This window comes from Phyllobates terribilis, unplaced genomic scaffold (assembly GCF_046119375.1).
Source record: "Phyllobates terribilis strain yellow unplaced genomic scaffold, ASM4611937v1 Scaffold_453__1_contigs__length_1468511, whole genome shotgun sequence".
Lineage (NCBI taxonomy): Eukaryota > Metazoa > Chordata > Amphibia > Anura > Dendrobatidae > Phyllobates > Phyllobates terribilis.
In genome coordinates this window covers 1241533-1261085 of record NW_027363213.1, presented here as the reverse complement: position 1 = coordinate 1261085, position 19553 = coordinate 1241533, and the positions used below count along the sequence as shown (strand labels likewise).

Below are 19553 nucleotides of genomic sequence, written 5' to 3'. Positions count from 1 at the left end.
ACCTCAGGAACACCGTGGAATATTCCTATTCATATAGTGCAACTGAATGACCTCGCACACAAGAAATCACTATACCCTACACTGGCTCTACTCTACAAGGTCTGGGATAGGGGTAAAGATATAATGGAAATAGGAGACTGCAATGAATCTACATCTATATGGTTTAATAATAAATATGCAGTGTTCTATAAATTAGAGGGATTCCGGAGTTGGATGGATAAAGGAATATATACGATATAAAAAATTCTCTGAAGGGAAACTTAAGTCCTTTGATCAATTAAAGGGAGAATTTGGGTTGACAAATAAACAATTGTATAAATCTCTACAGTTTCGGCATTCATTTAATGCACAATCAAGATGGACGCCCTTTTGGGTAGAAAATAATACTTTTGTTAAGTTGGTATTAGAGAAGGGAAATACTAAGGGTCGTATTTCTGATATTTACTGGGTCCTTCTTGATAATTATTTAAAAATATTTCCTTCTCCAGCTAGACAAAAATGGATGGAGATATAGGTCCAATTTCTGAGGATCAATGGAGAGCGGTATTAGAACTGGTTCCCCAATTATCTTTATATGAGGCTCAGAGATTTTCCCAGATCATATTAATACATAGGAAATATAAGACGCCTAGATTCCTATGTAACATAGGATACCGGACTGCTGCTGAATGTCCAAGATGTAACATGGATGCTGCGGGCCTATTACATACGCTATGGGAATGCCGGGAGTTAGGTAAATACTGGAAAGGAGTTCTGTCTATTATAAAGAGGGTATATAAAATAGATAACCAGACACCAAAAAAATGCCTATTAGGTATATTAGAAGATGATATGGAATTTGACCCAATTTCCATAGGGATTTCACATATTTTATTTCAAGCTAGGAAACATATTGCATCCAAAAGGATTAACCCCTTACCTCCAGAAATTAGTGAACTCAAAAAAAGGATAAATAATATTATCAGATTAGAAAAAGGGGTATATAAAAAACGAAATTCAATTTAATACATTAGAGAAAATATGGGGCTTATGGTTGGATACACCTGGAATGCCATCAAGGGGGTTATTGTTGGAGAGACAATGACTTATGGGATTGGCGAGGTCTAATGTTTCATTGCAATGTGTATTGGAATTCCTTAACAAGTGGTATGGGTAATATAGCACACCTATATGTGTATAGGATTATAATGTTTATTACAATATTATGGTTATATAAGATTTTTCAAAAATGTGAAATGTTAATTGTAAGATATAGTAACTGCAAGTTATCAGACGGTAACGGGCAAGCTGAAAGGATATACAGGAGATATGTATGTATGTCATCCCTATGGTATGTTATTTTATTATTGTATGTACTGGTTTCTTGTTTTGTAAAAAAAATAATGAAAAAAATCTCAATAAAAATTTATTGGATTAAAAAAAAATAGAATAGGAAAAAGGCTTCTCCCCTGTGTGAGTTCTCTGGTGCTTAATCAAAACTGATTTTTGGTTAAAACATTTCCCACATTCTGAACAGGAAAAGGGCTTCTCCCCTGTGTGGGTTCTCTTGTGACGATCAAGAATCATTTTACGATTAAAACATTTCCCACATTCTGAACAGGAAAAGGGCTTCTCCCCTGTGTGGGTTCTCTGGTGCTTAATCAAGCCTGATTTCTGGTTAAAACATTTCCCACATTCTGAACAGGAAAAGGGTTTCTCCCCTGTGTGGGTTCTCTTGTGAATATCAAGAATCATTTTACGATTAAAACATTTCCCACATTCTGAACAAGAAAAAGGCTTCTCCCCTGTGTGAATTCTCTTGTGACTATTAAGAATCATTTTACGATTAAAACATTTCCCACATTCTGAACAAGAAAAAGGCTTCTCCCCTGTGTGAATTCTCTTGTGACGATCAAGAATCATTTTACGATTAAAACATTTCCCACATTCTGAACAGGAAAAGGGCTTCTCCCCTGTGTGGGTTCTCTGGTGGCTATCAAGATGCGCTTTCCGGTTAAAACATTTCCCACATTCTGAACATGAAAAAGGCTTCTCCCCTATGTGGGTTCTCTGGTGGTTACTTAGAAACGCTTTCTGGTTAAAACATTTCCCACATTCTGAACATGAAAAAGGCTTCTTCCCTGTGTGGGTTTTGTGGTGCTTAACCAAAGCTGATTTCTGGTTAAAACATTTCCCACATTCTGAACAGGAAAAAGGTTTCTCCCCTGTGTGGGTTCTCTGGTGGCTATCAAGATGTCCTTTCCGGTTAAAACATTTCTCACATTCTGAACATGAAAAAAGCTTCTCCCCTGTGTGGGTTCTCTGGTGGTTAACAAAAACTGATTTGTGGTTAAAACATTTCCCACATTCTGAACAGGAAAAGGGCTTCTCCCCTGTGTGGGTTCTCTGGTGGTTATGAAGATGCGCTTTCCGGTTAAAACATTTTCCACATTCTGAACATGAAAAAGGCTTCTCCCCTGTGTGAGTTCTCTGATGGATACCAAGATGCACTTTCTGATTAAAACATTTCGAACATTCTGAACATGAAAAAGGCTTCTCCTCTGTGTGGGTTCTCTGGTGATTAACAAAAACTGATTTCTGGTTAAAACATTTCCCACATTCTGAACAGGAAAAGGGCTTCTCCCCTGTGTGGGTTCTCTGGTGGTTATGAAGATGCGCTTTCCTGTTAAAACATTTCCCACATTCTGAACATGAAAAAGGCTTCTCCCCTGTGTGAGTTCTCTGATGGATACCAAGATGCACTTTCTGGTTAAAACATTTCGAACATTCTGAACATGAAAAAGGCTTCTCCTCTGTGTGGGTTCTCTGGTGATTAACAAAAACTGATTTCTGGTTAAAACATTTCCCACATTCTGAACAGGAAAAGGGCTTCTCCCCTGTGTGGGTTCTCTGGTGGTTATGAAGATGCGCTTTCCGTTTAAAACATTTCCCACATTCTGAACATGAAAAAGGCTTCTCCCCTGAGTGGGTTCTCTGGTGATTAACAAAAACTGATTTCTGGTTAAAACATTTTCCACATTTGGAACAAAAAAATCTATTGTCCGCTGTGTGTATTTTTTGATGTTTAAGAATAGACTTTTCGAGAGTAAAACTATTACCATTTTCTGAACGTGAAAATGATTTCTTTGCTTTAGGAGCAGTTCGTTTTTTAATGCTTATTTCATTTTGATTTTCCTTAGTAGTCGGTAATGAATCAGCAGACAGGACCTGTTTCATAGGATCAGATGATTGATGTTTGCTGTGGAAGGATGATGGTATATCTGGAGTAATGGCATTCACTTCAATTGTATCCTGTGGGATCTCAAGATCGTCAGATTTAAAAATCTCCTGTCCATCTGATCTTCTGGTACAATCATCTGCCAAGAAAAAAAACACAATTATTAATTTTGAATAAAATGTCAATGAAATTTATATTTTTGAACATTTCTACTTAAAATGTCTAAACAAACACATCCCTGTGTTACATGCTAGTCCAGGAAAATGAAGAGATAAATGCTCAAGTTTAAAAATCTATTTTATGAGACACAAATCTAAAAAATAGAGGATTAAAAATATTTAAAATATTCCTGTTATTTTTTAGATTTGTGTCTAATAAAATAGATTTTTAAACTTGAGCATTTATCTCTTCATTTTCCTGGACTAGCATGTGACGCGCCCCTGGGCCTGTGTCGCGCTGCGTTGCGCACGCGGGAGCTTACCCGGAGCCGGATCTGTTTAGGGTTGTAGTCTCGTGGCGGTGACCCGGTCCGTGCCCAGGGAGTCAAACTGGACGGCAGTCTGTTAGCGGTAGAAAATGGTTGATGACTACGCCACCCGTTGAATGCAGCCAGGGGGCTGCTGCTGCAGGGCAGACCGCTGAGGCCGGTGGAAGGATGGTGCAGCGTGATAGTATAACCCCCAACGGGAGGGGTATGGCCTCAGGGCAGCCGACGTGGATGATGGGGGTAGCAGGAACCACTCAGAGACGGTATGGTAGCGTTCAGGGTCTTTACTGGTAACAACGATAGACCCTCCCGGAGTACTTGCTAGCGAACGGGGCCTGGTCAGTCCTTGAGCAGATGGGATCTCCCCTGGCCAGGCGTAGTTGTAGGCCTCCCAAGCTGACTGTACTCTTCTGGCTACCTTGCTAGAAGCGGATGTAAGTAGCCCACGTCCCTGAGTGTACCGTGTGGTGCTCACCCGTATGGCCGGTGACTCGGGGCCTTCTAATGGCTTCCGCTCCACGATGGCGGTGCTGGTCCCACGCGTGTGACCGGGCCTTCGGGCTTCTGGGCCAGGGGACCTGAAATCCCCTGCCTGACGGATTCTGCTGCTGGGTAGAAGTTAGTCCCCACAGCCTCGGACTCCGGGTCCGGTAAAGAATCTTCTTAGTCAGGGCGAGCTCTTTAGCTGACAGCCCCTGACTCCTTGTGACTCTGCTGCTTCCTATGCTGCTCTTGTCTCTCCTCTTCCTGGACTCACTAACTCTGCCTCAGCCCCGGGTTTATACAGGGAAAGTTCTTCCCCTCCCAAGGCTGGGCAGGAGGTGTGGCATGCACAGGATCCCTGACCAAAGGACCTCCCACCTGCTCTCAGACGTAATATCTCTATCACTGTGACAACCAGACCCCTGGGGTGTCACACTCCCCCCTAGTGAAATTTAGTACTCCGGGACTAAACACTTTTTAGAAAAATATAACAAGGTATATCAAAGAACAATAAAATACAATAAGGAAACACAATAAGATGGTCACGGATGTCCGCAACCGGGTGCAGTCTTTGAAGAAAAGCAAAGGTGTCCATTTCACCAACACAGGGAGACGTAACCAGGTAGGGGTCTGTCCTACCCCGAGTCCTTAACAGTCTCTAGTCCATCCTGGGTTACGCTCCAACTATATACAAAGGATTCCCGGTAAATCCACCGAAGACTCCTAAAAACAACTAGAAACACAAAATTACACACAAGCAACAATAAACAGGTAAACATTGTAAAACAACTTAAACATTTAGATCCTCCAACGTGCGGGTAACTGGCCTCTAGTGGCCCTAGTGGACCTACGGAGCTGACTGTCTGGCCCTGAACTACAGGGTGTAGGAGCTGTCAAGGGTAAACTGGGCAGCTGTCTACCGGCTCTTTGTCTCACTAGGGGTACGGCAGGCTCACTATAAGCAGAGGGTGGATTCTCCTGTTCTGCTTGGGTAGAGTCTTCTGCCTCCTGGACCGGCTGCTCTTCCAGCTCTACCCGTTGCTCCGTAGGTTCTTGGGATGATGGTTGGAGGAAGGTGAGTACGGGTACCACAACTGCACCATTGACTTGAGTCCAAGACCGAGGGAAGTCCCCGAGCACGGTACTAACCATATCTTCCCTTTCTTCCACGGGTCGATGGTCTTCCTGTTCCTCCTCAGGGTTCCTCAGTTGTTCGGGGCACTTCTTCAGGTGGTCCCGGGATACAATGGCTGTGGTTTCCCCTCCGTCTTTACTGATGGTACAGACCTTCGGGTTCTCGTGGCTTGAGGGCAGTACGGTGTACGGGTCCTTCTCCCACTGGTCGTCCAACTTGTGGAGCCGTCTCTTCCTCTTCAAGACCTGCTCTCCGGGTACCAGGGGAACAGCGGGAGCATACTGGTTGTAAGTCTTCTCTTGTCTTTCCCTAGCCTGACAAAGACTTCGCTCCACGCTCTCCTGTACTTTCCGGTACTGCTGCTGCCTCTCTGTGTCCCAGTCTGTTTCTGGTGAAGTGTCCTCGGGCGTCAGGACTCCCATTTCCAGGTCAACAGGTAACTTACCAGGTCTTGCCCTCATTAGGTAAGCCGGGGTACAGTTGGTGGAACCTACCGGGATGTGGTTGTATAGGTCCACCAGATCGGGCAACTTCTCAGGCCACAGACTGCGTTCTTCCAGGGGCAACGTTTTTAGAAGATCCATTACCACCTGGTTCATTTTCTCACAAAGTCCATTAGTTTGCGGATGGTAGGGTGTCGTCCTTATCTTCCGGCAGCCATACAGATTGCAGAATTCCTGGAAGACCTCCGCTTCAAAGGCAGGTCCCTGGTCCGTCAGCACTTGGTCCGGGTACCCGTGTGGGCGGCAAAAGTGCTGCTGGAAGGCTCTAGCTGCTGTTCGAGCCGTTAAGTCCTTGACGGGGACGACAACCAGAAACCGGGAGTAATGATCCACGATGGTTAACGCGTAGACGTAGCCACTTCTGCTGGGGGTCAGTTTTACATGATCCAAGGCTACCAGTTCCAACGGTTGCCGGGTGACGATGGACTGCAGGGGAGTCTTCTGGCTGGCCCGGTCCTTCCTTCTCAGATTGCACGGGCCACAGTCTCTGCACCACTTCTCGATGGTTCCCCTCATGCCTACCCAGTGGAACCGCTCGCGCAGCAGGAACTCCAGCTTTTTCCACCCGAAGTGTCCAGCTCCGTCGTGGTATGCCTCCATCACCATGGCTGCGTCTCTTCGTGGCACCACTACTTGCCAGAGTAGTTCATGCGTCCTGGAGTTAACCATTCTGCGGCACAACTTCCCCTTGTAAAGGAACAGTCGACTCTTCTCTGCCCATAGTTGTTTGGCTTCCTCTGGAGCGTCTGATTCCAGGCTAGCCTCCGGGCGAGTCAGCATCTCCTTCACCAGTCGGACGGCAGGGTCGCTGTCTTGCGTTTCCGCCCAGTTGTAGTGAGGTAAGGGGTTCAACGTAGCAGCCTGCTTACTCCTTACCCGGTGGGAATACTGGATAGTCCCATGACGGTGGAACGCAGGGAGTTCAACTTCTTCCAGTCCCTCCGGATCTTCTCCTCCGTCCGGCAGGTTGGGCATCCTGGACAGGGCGTCCGCGTTGGTATTGGAGCGCCCTGCCCGGTATTTAATTGTGAACTCGTAGTTGGACAGACGGGCCATCCACCTCTGCTCCAGGGCACCGAGTCTTGCCGTGTCCAGGTGTATCAACGGGTTGTTATCCGTGTATACGGTGAACCGGGAAGAAGCGAGGTAATGCCTAAAGCGCTCGGTGACTGCCCATACCACGGCCAGGAACTCTAGCTTAAATGAGCTGTAATTCTCGGGGTTCCTTTCGGTGGGTCGCAGTTTTCGGCTGGCATAGGAGATCACTCGTTCTCTCCCCTGCTGAATCTGGGATAGTACGGCTCCTAGCCCGATGTTACTGGCGTCGGTGTAGAGGATGAAGGGCTGGCTATAGTCTGGGTACGCCAAGATTTCATCCCCCGTGAGGGCCATCTTCAGCTGGCGGAAGGACTCTTCTTCTAGCTCTTCCCATTTGAAGGGCGGCTTCTGGTTCTTGGCCTTCCGGGACTGGCCTATCAGGAGGTCCTGCATAGGCGCTGCCTTTTTGGTGAAACCGGGAATAAACCTTCGGTAGTAGCCTACCAACCCTAGGAACTGCCGCACTTCTTTTACGCTGGAGGGGCTTGGCCATCCCTTAATTGCGGTGATCTTATCGGGGTCGGGAGCCACTCCGTCAGCGCTCACCACGTGTCCCAGGTATTGCACCTTTGGTTTCAGGAGGTGACACTTGGAGGGTTTCACCTTTAGGCCATAACTCGCCAGAGCTTCGAACACCTCCGCCAGGTGTTTCAGGTGGTCCTCATAAGTTTTGGAGTATACGATGACATCGTCCAGGTACAACAGGACCGTCTCGAAGTTTCTGTGGCCCAGACAGCACTCCATTAATCGTTGGAAGGTTCCTGGGGCGTTGCAGAGTCCGAACGGCATACAGGTGAACTCACTAAGTCCCATCGGGGTGGTGAATGCAGTCTTCTCCCGGTCTGCCTCTGCTACAGGAACCTGCCAGTACCCGCTAGTGAGATCCAAGGTAGAGAAGAAGTTAGCAGATCTTAAAGCAGCCAATGACTCCTCTATCCTTGGTAAGGGGTACGCATCCTTGTGTGTGATACGGTTGATTTTCCGGTAATCTACACACATCCTCATGGTGTTGTCTTTCTTTTTGACTAAAACTAGTGGGGCTGCCCAGGGGCTACAGCTATCCCGGATTACCCCAGCCTCCTTCATGTCTCTAAGCATCCCCTTGGCGTGTTGGTAATGTGCAGGGGGTACGGGTCGATACCTCTCTTTTATGGGAGGATGATCTCCCGTGGGGATGCGGTGTTCTACCCCCTTGACTCGCCCGAAGTCTAACAGGTGTTTACTAAACACTCTCTCATACTCTTGAACCACCCGATAGACTCCTTGTTTCTGGTGTGAGGGAGTGGAGTCAGTACCCAGATGTAGTTGCTGACACCAGTCCTCCATGTCTTTCTTAGAGCCGTTACCTTCCTCCGGGTGAGATGGAGGCAAGGGTTCCACAGATTGTATAGAATTTTGATTAGTGGTATATAATTTGGCTAGCGTGGCATACCGGGGCAGGTACACTTCCCTCTCCCCGATATTTATTATGCGAACGGGCACCCTCCCATGGCGTACATTGACCACCCCCCGTGCTGTCAAAATGGTGGGCCTACTGTCTGAGTAAACTGGTTCTACCATTGCCTGGTAATCTCTACCTCTCAGACCAATAGCTGCCCGGCACCAAATCATCATTTCACTTTTTGGGGGCATGGCAATAGGAAAAGGGTCACACATTCTTACGCTACCAATCTCACCGCCGGAGAGTTCCACTTGTTGCCGTTGCATCAGTGCCCGGATCTCTTTTTGGAGCACTCGCTGCTCGCCGGAGCTGGCGTTCTTGGCAACCTGCTGTAAAAGGAAAATCACCTCTGCAAGACAATTTTCAATTACGTTAGTTCCTAGAGTTATTTTTGGGTGACTCTCATGTTTATCAATATCTACAATGATCAGTCCCTGTGCGGCCAGTTCGACTCTACCGATTTTAAGGGCCACCTCTTTAAATCCGATCTGTGGCACGGGCTGGCCATTGCTGGCGATGATACTCAAGTCGTCGTCAGGGTAGTGGGTAATATCCGAGTCATTCCAGTACTGCTTGAAGAGCACGTACGGGATGGTGGTGACCTGTGACCCGGTATCCAGTAGGGCACTCATGGGAATGCCATCCAGTACCACAGGCAAGACTGGACGTCCTCCCACATATCTGTCGCGCCAGTTCGATGGGCCTGGTGATCTTTTTCCTGGGGGTTGGCCCTCTACCCCAGGTTGTGCCCGTTTAAAGAACAGTACCTTTCCATATGTCCGGGTTGATTGCAGCGGCGGCAGATGGGTCGTCCGTCCTCACTGTATCGGTCACTGGGTCTTCCTCTGGCCGGTGGGGTCCTCCTTGGTCGACGCCACGGGATGTCCTCCGGTCCGGATGCCAGCTGGATCTTCCCTGGAGTGGAAACCTGTAAAGACTGCACAGTTCGGGTTAGCGCAGCAACGCTCTTAACTAGCTCTTGGACCTGATGGTGTAGGTCTGGAGCCGGGTCATTGTCCAAAGCCTGCGCATCAGCTCCCACAGGCCCTGCCGACAAGGGCGCCGCCTCCTGGTGGTAAGTAATAGCTGGGCGCCTGTGGGTCACAACGCCACCCGGTGCTGGTTCTCGGAGCACCCGGATAGCTCTATCCTTGAACTGTGCAAAGTCCAGATGGGGATCCTGTAAGGCCATTGCCCGCAACTGGGTTCGGTGGGCATTGCAATATAAACCCTCTATAAATTGTTCAGTCAACAGCCTGTCCTCGTTTCCCACCCCATCAGGGTCGGTCTGCTTTATGGCCCTCAGGGCCTCTTGTAGGTTTAGTGCATAGTCCCTTATACTCTCATGCGCTCGCTGCTTGCACCCGTAGAATCTAAGCTTAATCTCGGCTGAGGTGCGGGTATCAAAGGTGTCCCTCAGCCGGGTTAGTATCTCTGCGACAGTCTTCCTCCCAGGTGGCCAGGATTTTACTTCCCTTTTGGCTGCCCCGGTTAGTTGGGCCACCAGGATGCTCACTTTTTGCTCTTCTGTGAGGGGGTACACCTGGAAGAGGCTATCCAGCTTTTCTCTAAAGTCATGCAGGGTATGTGACTCCCCTGAGTACTGGGGTAGCCAAGCTGCTCCCGGGATATAGGGCATTGTGAAGGGCATAACTGCAGCAGCGGTAGCGCTGGCGGGGTTTGGGGCAGTGAAGCTCTCCTCCGTATCCGACATCTTCCTCCCCCCTAGTGGACCGTGGCCTACCTTGCGATGATCCTCTTCCGTAGGCCGCGGCTCCGCAGTGGATCGTCAGGGTTGAGGACCTTCCGTCGCGCTCCTGTGACGTCGGCGTCTGCTGGGCTCCTTCCAGGACCTTACGCAACGTCCGGACGTGAGGCGGGGCTTCAGTTCTCGCGCGCTTTCGGAGTCCACGCCCCTCTTCTTCCCGCGCGGCGTCCTCAAGATGGCGTCCAATGGCGGGAAAACTCCACGGATGGCGGGAAGAAGGCTGAAGATGGCGCCGGATGGCGGGAAACTTCACCGATGGCGGGAAGAAGGCTGAAGATGGCGCCGGATGGCGGGAATCTTCACCGATGGCGGGAATCTTCACCACTGGTAAGTTTGAACAGTCTTTGCTTTTCAGGCACGCAGTACCCGGTGGTTGCGGGCACGTGATCCTGCCGACTACGCCAAAGTTGACGCGCCCCTGGGCCTGTGTCGCGCTGCGTTGCGCACGCGGGAGCTTACCCGGAGCCGGATCTGTTTAGGGTTGTAGTCTCGTGGCGGTGACCCGGTCCGTGCCCAGGGAGTCAAACTGGACGGCAGTCTGTTAGCGGTAGAAAATGGTTGATGACTACGCCACCCGTTGAATGCAGCCAGGGGGCTGCTGCTGCAGGGCAGACCGCTGAGGCCGGTGGAAGGATGGTGCAGCGTGATAGTATAACCCCCAACGGGAGGGGTATGGCCTCAGGGCAGCCGACGTGGATGATGGGGGTAGCAGGAACCACTCAGAGACGGTATGGTAGCGTTCAGGGTCTTTACTGGTAACAACGATAGACCCTCCCGGAGTACTTGCTAGCGAACGGGGCCTGGTCAGTCCTTGAGCAGATGGGATCTCCCCTGGCCAGGCGTAGTTGTAGGCCTCCCAAGCTGACTGTACTCTTCTGGCTACCTTGCTAGAAGCGGATGTAAGTAGCCCACGTCCCTGAGTGTACCGTGTGGTGCTCACCCGTATGGCCGGTGACTCGGGGCCTTCTAATGGCTTCCGCTCCACGATGGCGGTGCTGGTCCCACGCGTGTGACCGGGCCTTCGGGCTTCTGGGCCAGGGGACCTGAAATCCCCTGCCTGACGGATTCTGCTGCTGGGTAGAAGTTAGTCCCCACAGCCTCGGACTCCGGGTCCGGTAAAGAATCTTCTTAGTCAGGGCGAGCTCTTTAGCTGACAGCCCCTGACTCCTTGTGACTCTGCTGCTTCCTATGCTGCTCTTGTCTCTCCTCTTCCTGGACTCACTAACTCTGCCTCAGCCCCGGGTTTATACAGGGGAAGTTCTTCCCCTCCCAAGGCTGGGCAGGAGGTGTGGCATGCACAGGATCCCTGACCAAAGGACCTCCCACCTGCTCTCAGACGTAATATCTCTATCACTGTGACAACCAGACCCCTGGGGTGTCACACATGTAGCCCAGAGATGTGTTTGTTTAGATTGATTTAGAAGTGGTATGCAATCTTTATTTATTTTTCTATGGGATTCTTGTGTTAATTATACTTAAAATGTCTGTAGAAATGGCAAGTTATTGACAGAATGACAGTTCACAGTCTAATAGAAAACCTCATAGGATGAACCAGTGGAGCGTGGTGTCCAACTGTTTGTTCATTCTGCCTCCAAAATATGGAATAAGAAGCCATCAAACAATGTTATGTAGGGAAAAATGATACAAATAAAATCTTCTACTCATCCCACAAAAAGAAGCCCCCACTCAGAGCCATCATCTGTCAGTGGAAAAACAGAGGTTTCCACTTTATTAGTGGCTCAAAGGCTGTTGAGAATCAACATGGCTTCTATAAACTAATCAAGCAATATCCGCTTTCCTGAAGTCAAATCCCCCCCTCACTTCTGAGCCTTGCAGTGCGCCAAAACCACATTTAGCATCCATGTATTTGGCATTACTATAGTGAGAAGAACCCATTTAATTGATGGTGTGTGTCTCCTGGAGCACAGTCTGGGCACTATGTGTTGGGTAAAAAAATGGGCAATGTGCAATTTTTAAGCACCAACATCCATTGTGTGCTAATTTCTGGAAAGTGCCTGTGGAGTCAAAATAGACACTGCTCCTATAGATTAATTCACTGAGGGTTATAATTAGCAATAGTAAGTCACTTTATGGGGATTTCTATTGCCCTGGTTTTCTGACATTTTGTCATATTAGGGCTTCTGCAAATGGTGGGTCCCATCTCCTCTGGGATCTGTTCCTGCAACGTTTGCTTCTCTCACCAGGAGCCGCCTTATTCATCCTGCAGGAGGCGCTGTGATGGAGGAGACGTCAGAACCAGAAGCTCTGGGCGGTGCAGGCTCTGTGCAGCCAGTAAGATTAGGGTTGCTGGGACCTGTAGTACTATCCAGTCTGGCAGTATGGTGTGTGCTGTCCAGCTGGAGTAATCTGCTTCCTGCTTCAGCCATCTGGAAAGCACCGCACCCTACTAAAGCTGGAAGCATATTGCCGGAAGCTGCCAGATGCAGCCTTGTTCTCCTCTGGTTCAGTCCTCTGTGCTCAGCTCCCGGCTTGTGTATTTGTTTCCTGTTGTGACCTCGGCCCGTTTACTGACTACTCGTGTCTTCTGATTTTGTATTTTCTCTGCCCTCCAGGTTCTGACCCGGTTACCTGACTATTCTTCTTTCCATCTCAGTCCACAGAACAGCAGGTAACACCATGGCCCAAGCCTAGGGGTCTCTGTGTAAGTCCAGATCCATGTAGAGGGGTTAAATGATGATGAGCAAGATAATCCTGGGATCTGGAAAATGTAGTAAATGTGCCCAGACTGTAGTGTACAACCGTATATAGGGAATTGTCGGATTCAAGAGAAGTTGGAAAATAATTTGTAAGGTCCATTTGTTTCCTATTATCCTTTGTGAAGAATTCCAAAGATATCACCACATAAAGTGACACACGTCAGATTTAAAAATGCCGCTGGCTGTGGGAAGTGGTTAAATCAGAGTATTTTGAGAACTAACTACTATAGTCAAAAACTGACTATAGACAATAAAACATCTACTGATATGATCAAACTCAACAGTCTCCATCAGTAATAAATGAGTAACTAGTGATGAAACCTCTCTGGGGTAATTAGAGTATGGGGCTCGGTGGCTCTTGGCAATCTAAACTGTCATAAGGGACAATATTTTCTGTCAAATGCGTTTCAAGAAGAAATATTAGACATTGAAAGAGAACTTTTTATAATAGTGCAGAGCTGAGGTGTCTTAAATTTAGAACTCGGGCATTGGGAAGATGTAATGGAGACCTTTTAAAGACAACCAGAGAGTTACATAGACACATAAGTGAGTCAGGCCAATCCCACCACAATAAAGGTATCATACAAAATGAACCTGTAAAAAAAGACGGAATAAAAGCTATGTTACATCCCCAACAACAACATATGTATGAGGGGAGAGCTCCAACACTAAACCGGAGTTGCAGTCATTTATCGTGGACCACTGGAGCTACTATGAGTCCTGACCAGAAGAGTAAAGTATTAGTTGTCCCATTTCAGGACAGATTGTGCAGTAATCTGAATTCCTTAGGCTTGAAAACATAATAGAATTTATGACATGGAGTGAATCCATGAAACCAGGGCTCGAGCCAACACATCTCCTGCAGACGTGAATAAATGAATATTACAGCCATCAGCCACACACAGCTTAGAGATATATCATGGCACAGGTGTAATGTTTTCTGTATAGTTTATCACAATCCTGTTTGAAGTTAGTTGGTTTTAAAAGAAATTGAAAAGTCAGGATAAAGGGAAACTCTGTAAGGAAGGAGAAAATATGAGTATCGTGGCATAAAATTTTTATTTTTATTAAATAACCTTAACCTCTTTACCCCCGTGGGTGGTCTGCACATTAATGACCAGGCCAATTTTTACAAATCTGACCACTGTCACTTTATGAGGAAATACCTCTGGAACGCTTCAACGGATCCTGCTGATTCCGAGACTGTTTTTCATTACATATTGTACTTCATGATAGTGGTAACATTTCTTCAATATCACTTGCGTTTATTTGTGAAAAAAATTGGAAATTTGGCGAAAATTTTGAAAATTTCGCAATTTTCAAAATTTGAATTTTTATGCCCTTAAATCAGAGAGATAAATCACACAAAATAGTTAATAAATAACATTTCCCACATGTCTACTTTACATCAGCTTAATTTTGGAACCAAAATTTTTTTATTAGGGAGCTATAAGGGTTAAAAGTTGACCAGCGATTTCTCATTTTTACAACAAAATTTGCAAAACCATTTTTTTAGGGACCACATCACATTTGAAGTGACTTTGAGGGGCCTTTATGACAGAAAATACCCAAAAGTGACACGATTCTAAAAACTGCACCCCTCAAGGTGCTCAAAACCACATTCAAGAACTTTATTAACCCTTCACGTGCGTCACAGGATTTTTTGGAATCTTTGGGAAGAAAAAAATGAACATTTAACTTTTTTCACAAAAATGTTACTTTAGACCCCATTTTTTTTATTTTTACAGGGGTAACAGGAAAAAATAGACCCCAAAATTTGTTGTGCAATTTCCCCTGAGCACGTAGACACCCCATAAGTGGGGAAAAAACACTGTTTCGGCACAAACAGCGGACGCCATGTTGCGTTTTGAGAGCCCCTAATGTGCCTAAAAAGTGGAAACCCCCCACAAGTGACACCATTTTGGAAACCAGACCCCTCAAGGAACTTATCTACATGTATGGTGAGCACCTTGAACCCCCAGGTGCTTCACAGAAGTTTCTAACATGGTGCAGTGAAAATAAAATTTTCACATTTTTCCCACAAAAATGTTTTTCAGACCCCAGTTTTGCATTTTCATAAGGGTAACAGGAGAAATTGCACCATGCAACTTGTTGTGCAATCTCTCCTGAGTAAGCTGATACCCCATATGAGGGGGAAAACCACTGATTGGGCGAACGGCAGGGTTCGGAAGGGAAGGAGCGCCATTTGACTTTTTGAATGTAAAATTTGCTTGAATAATTAGTGGACGCCATGTTGTGTTTGGAGAGCCCCTAATGTGCCTAAAAAGTGGAAACCCCCCACAAGTGACACCATTTTGGAAACCAGACCCCTCAAGGAACTTATCTAGATGTATGGTGAGCACCCTTAACCCCTGGGTGCTTCACAGAAGTTTAGAACATGAAGCCGTGAAAATAAAAAAATCTAACTTTTTCCACGAAAATTATCTTTTAGCCCCAAATTTTTTAGTTTCACAAGGATAAGAGGAGAAAAATGAACCTAAAAACTGTTGTGCAATTTCTCCTCAGTACGCCAATACCCCATATGTGGGGAAAATACACTGTTTGGGCCCACGTCAGGGTTCAGAAGGGAAGGGCCACTGTGTGACTTTTTGAACACAAAATTGGCTGGAATCAAGAGCGGATGCCATGTCACATTTCGGGAGCCCCTGATGTGCCTAAATAGTGGAAACCCCCACAATTGACTCCATTTTGGAAACTATACCCCTCAATGATTTTATCAAGGGGTATAGTGTACATTTTGAACCCAGAGGTACGACAAAATTTGATAACATTAGGTCATCATATTGAATAAGTTGTCATTAGTCTTGAGCGCAAGTGCTCGCTACTTGAGTTTGCATCGGGTACTCAGTTATGCACCATGTATCACGGGTGCTCGAGTGACATGGTCGAGTCTCTGCCCCGCATGTTTCATGGTTGTTAGACACCCAAAAAAAAACATGCGGGAATTGCTCGTGCATTGCAGGCGATCCCAGCAACGTTTTTTTGGCCGCGAAGCATATGGGGCAGGGACTTGAGCATGTCACTTGACACCCACGATACTCAGTGCATACACGAGCACCCGATGGAAACTCAAGCAGCGAGCACTTGCGCTCAACACTGGTCGCCATATCGTCACCATTTTTTTTTTTCTTTAATTTTGAAAAAATCCGCCTCTTGAAAAAGCCTCATTTCTAATGGCCAAAATGCGCGTTGAGGCGTGCTATCACCTCCGCACACCCCTCTGTGACACCCAGCATCTGCTTTGGAGCTTAGTGATTTGGTGAGTTTAAGGACACATGTACTTTTAAATTTGACATTCTCTTTGGTTCACATGGGAACCTTGAATGTAATGTGCCTATAATGATATGAATTATGTACTTACTTATCTCCCTTACTACCATCTCATGCTTTTTGGAATATAACATTGAGCTCCCTTTGCACCGCACGGTGGCATGGTGTTTCGATCTATTGCACGCCATGTTAATTATATATATTGGATTTATTGAATCATGTATTTTAAGATTATTTTATAAAAATTATTTTTTTATGCCACGATACTCATATTTTCTCCTTCCTTTCATACCTTTTTGAGTATGCAATTGTTGTGTGTTGGGCTAGTTGTTGTTGGTCTTTGACCGACCTCCCTGGCTAACTATAAAATTATGTGGGCCGTAGTTTGTCTATTAAAGGGAAACTCTGTTGTTATTGTACAGAAATTCACACTTGTCCCTCACTGCACATTTAATTTTGTCGATCATAAAAGTGAACTTTGGCCAGAAAGACTGGACCTGGTCATGTAGGGACCATATGAGCACATTCAGCAGCACAGAAGGTAGATTCATCCAATGTGACTTCTCTGCATTTAGTGGTTACTACTCACCTGGGTAGTCATATGTATGAATCTCCTCTTTACACTGCTCATCACCCCTCACATATGTCTGTATAGTATTAATATTGGTCAAGTCTTCACCCTGAAATAAATATTGTAAAAGTCACAGACAGATAGAGAAGTCACATCTATGATCATCTCTAAGTTGTAGGGCGGCAGTGCAGTAACTGAGGCAGTGACCCAAGTAAGTCCAACATAAGCAGCTTTTATTCAGCAGACTCACGGGTAAACAGAAAAGTCCTCCAGTATGCAGCAGGGTTAATGCAAGTCCATAACAATGGTTGCCGGGGGCAACGGCCGCGCCCAGCCGCTCAGAGCCTGACGGGTGCAGAGCCTTCCCAGGCGTGGGTTCAGCTACTCACAGGTCCTCCGAGCTTTCCTGCTATGCTCCTAGAAGGTCCCAACACTGAACAACACTAATCCTTAATGCAGGGGTTTTAAAGGACCTGTGGCAAGAGCCATTGGAAAACCCGGGTTGGAGGGAGGAGGCAGCCCCACTGCCTTCCTGTAGCCACCTCCAAGAAATGAAGGCCCTGCCGTGTTTTACTTAATCTGCCTTAGAGAGATAGCCTGACCAGGTCAATGCTCACCTTCATTCCTGCATTGCAGCCATAGCGGTGTCTGTGACTGCAATGCACACCAACGGGTTTAATAGGTCTCTGTACACATTCTGGGGGATATATAACGTCCCTCGTATACGATCCCAGTCACTGCCTCACAAAGTCTGTCATCTCCACCGTCCTCAGTGCACAAGTATAAAACATATAATACTGGTGGATAAAACAAGACTGAACACAAGACCTTCACAGCCGTCTATACATCATAGGGGAGATCTCATGACACCTTATCTCCATCTACCTGATGATCCTGAGGAACATTGGGATCTTCTTGTTTACAATCCTGTGGAAGAAGAGGACGGGGACATCTCTCTGGTGTTGTCCTCTTACTGGATAGATCTGGAGGAAACACATACAGAGACTGAATTCATTCTTTACATACAGATAATTATAGGCCGTGTGTATTTAGTCCTGTCTATTACCTGGTGATGTGAGGGGCTGGGGAACCTCCATCATGACGTCCTTGTACAGATCTTTGTGTCCTTCTAAATATTCCCACTCCTCCATGGATAAATAGACAGCGACATCCTGACACCTTATAGGAACCTGACACATACAATGATACCGTCATCCCCCCAATCCCTCCATAGCGTTACTGTATAATGTCCCAGCATTCCCAGCAGTGTCACCTCTCCAGTCAGCAGCTCAATCATCTTGTAGGTGAGTTCTAGGATCTTCTGGTCATTGATGTCCTCATGTATCAGGGGGTGAGGTGGAGGTCCTGTGATTGGGCTCAGGGGTTTTCCCCATTCCTCAGACACAGGGTCCTGACAGCGCTCACTAGAGGTCTTCTTCACTACTGTGTAATCCTGGTTATGGAGAGACACATTAATAAATCTCACTCCAGACATTTCCAGAGTCCTCACCTCTCCAGTTCTGTCCATCTGTTATTCCCATAGATAAGAATGATGTAATGTGACGTCATCAGAATCTCTCACCTCTCCAGTAAGCCGGAAGAGGATCTCTAGGGTGAGGTGTAATATCCTCTCCGCCATCTTCTTTCTGTCTCTATCCATTCTTCTATAGGAAAATTATATAGATAAATTATTAGTATCTCATATTGTGGGAATCTGAGTGGATTGAAGACGAGTTGGTGTAAAATATATAAAATTCTGTGTAATAAAAAAATTAATAGCATTGTGATGCCGGTATAAAGCAATAATGTGGTAGAGCACTTCATACATCTTCAGGTCAGACAGAGATACCTATGTGCTATCAGTTGGGATTATGGAAGTTATAAAATAATTCAGTAATATAACAATATAAAGAATGCAACAGTCTTTGTACAGCCAATAAAATATGTTAATGGTTTATTTGTATACATCTCACCACTCCACAATAAGTTCTAGAAAGAAGACGTCTTCTATCTTCACCACCTACTCTACACTGTGTGCACAATTATTAGGCAATTTGTATTTTTGATGATTACTTTTATTATTTAACATCTCCAGTGCTGTTGGTCAATCCAAAGGGTAATAAACCTGAATATTTAAGAAAGTAAAAGTGAGGTGTTATCTTAGGAGAATATCTCTGTGTCCAGAATTATTATGCAACTATATGAAAAATGTAAATTTTCCATCTTAATTGTTTATTTTCATCTGGTATATTGAGAATAAGAACCAAACATCTCAATGTCCAAAAATACATTTCTGACATTTAATAAAAATTTATCAGTGACCAATATAGCCACCATTCTTCTCAATACCAGTGATAAGCCATCCATCCATGGAGTCCATTAGTTTCTTAATCTGTTGACGATCATCTTTGTGGGCAGCACCAGGCACAGCCCCCAACACTTCTCAGAGAGGGGACTGTTCTCCTTCACCATAAATCTCGAGTTTAAGAAAAGCTCAAAAGTTCTCAGGAAGGTTTAGATCCAGTGAGGAAAAAGTCATGTCATTAGTCTTTCATTAAGGCCTTTCCAGGTACTGAGCAGTGAAGACTTCGATGCTGCGATTGAGCATTCTCCCACAGAACAATCCTGTTGTTTCTTTTTTTAAAGATGCAGATTTTTTCTGTACCTCTGTTTAAAGAAAGCATCATCTAAAAACTGGCAGTAGGTTTGGGATTTGATTTTGAGTCCACATTCAATTAAAAAAAAGTCCAACTAGCTCATCTGTAGTAATACTAGCCCATAGCATTGCCCAACTCCATCTCGCTGGCGTCTGAGTTGAAGTCTAGGTCTGTGCCCATTAATG

The 19553-nt window shown here is 46.1% G+C and overlaps 3 protein-coding genes across 3 annotated transcripts in view; all 3 read right to left on the bottom strand.

Moving 5' to 3' along the window:
* The window catches only part of LOC141229036 (oocyte zinc finger protein XlCOF29-like), a 242596-nt gene that overhangs the window by 30010 nt on the left and 193033 nt on the right, over positions 1 to 19553 (bottom strand). The window lies entirely within an intron of this gene.
* Positions 1029 to 17993, bottom strand: LOC141229026 (uncharacterized). The gene is made up of 4 exons (XM_073667392.1): positions 17778 to 17993; positions 17597 to 17694; positions 16730 to 16820; positions 1029 to 3356 (listed from the first exon to the last, which is right to left on the bottom strand). The coding sequence occupies exons 1-4, from the start codon at positions 17908 to 17910 to the stop codon at positions 1414 to 1416; spliced, it is 2265 nt and encodes a 754-aa protein (XP_073523493.1). The 5' UTR covers positions 17911 to 17993; the 3' UTR covers positions 1029 to 1413.
* Positions 17923 to 18372, bottom strand: LOC141229029 (oocyte zinc finger protein XlCOF29-like). The gene is made up of 3 exons (XM_073667397.1): positions 18294 to 18372; positions 17985 to 18164; positions 17923 to 17937 (listed from the first exon to the last, which is right to left on the bottom strand). Exons 1-3 carry the CDS (start codon positions 18369 to 18371, stop codon positions 17923 to 17925), a joined length of 273 nt encoding a protein of 90 aa, XP_073523498.1. The 5' UTR covers position 18372.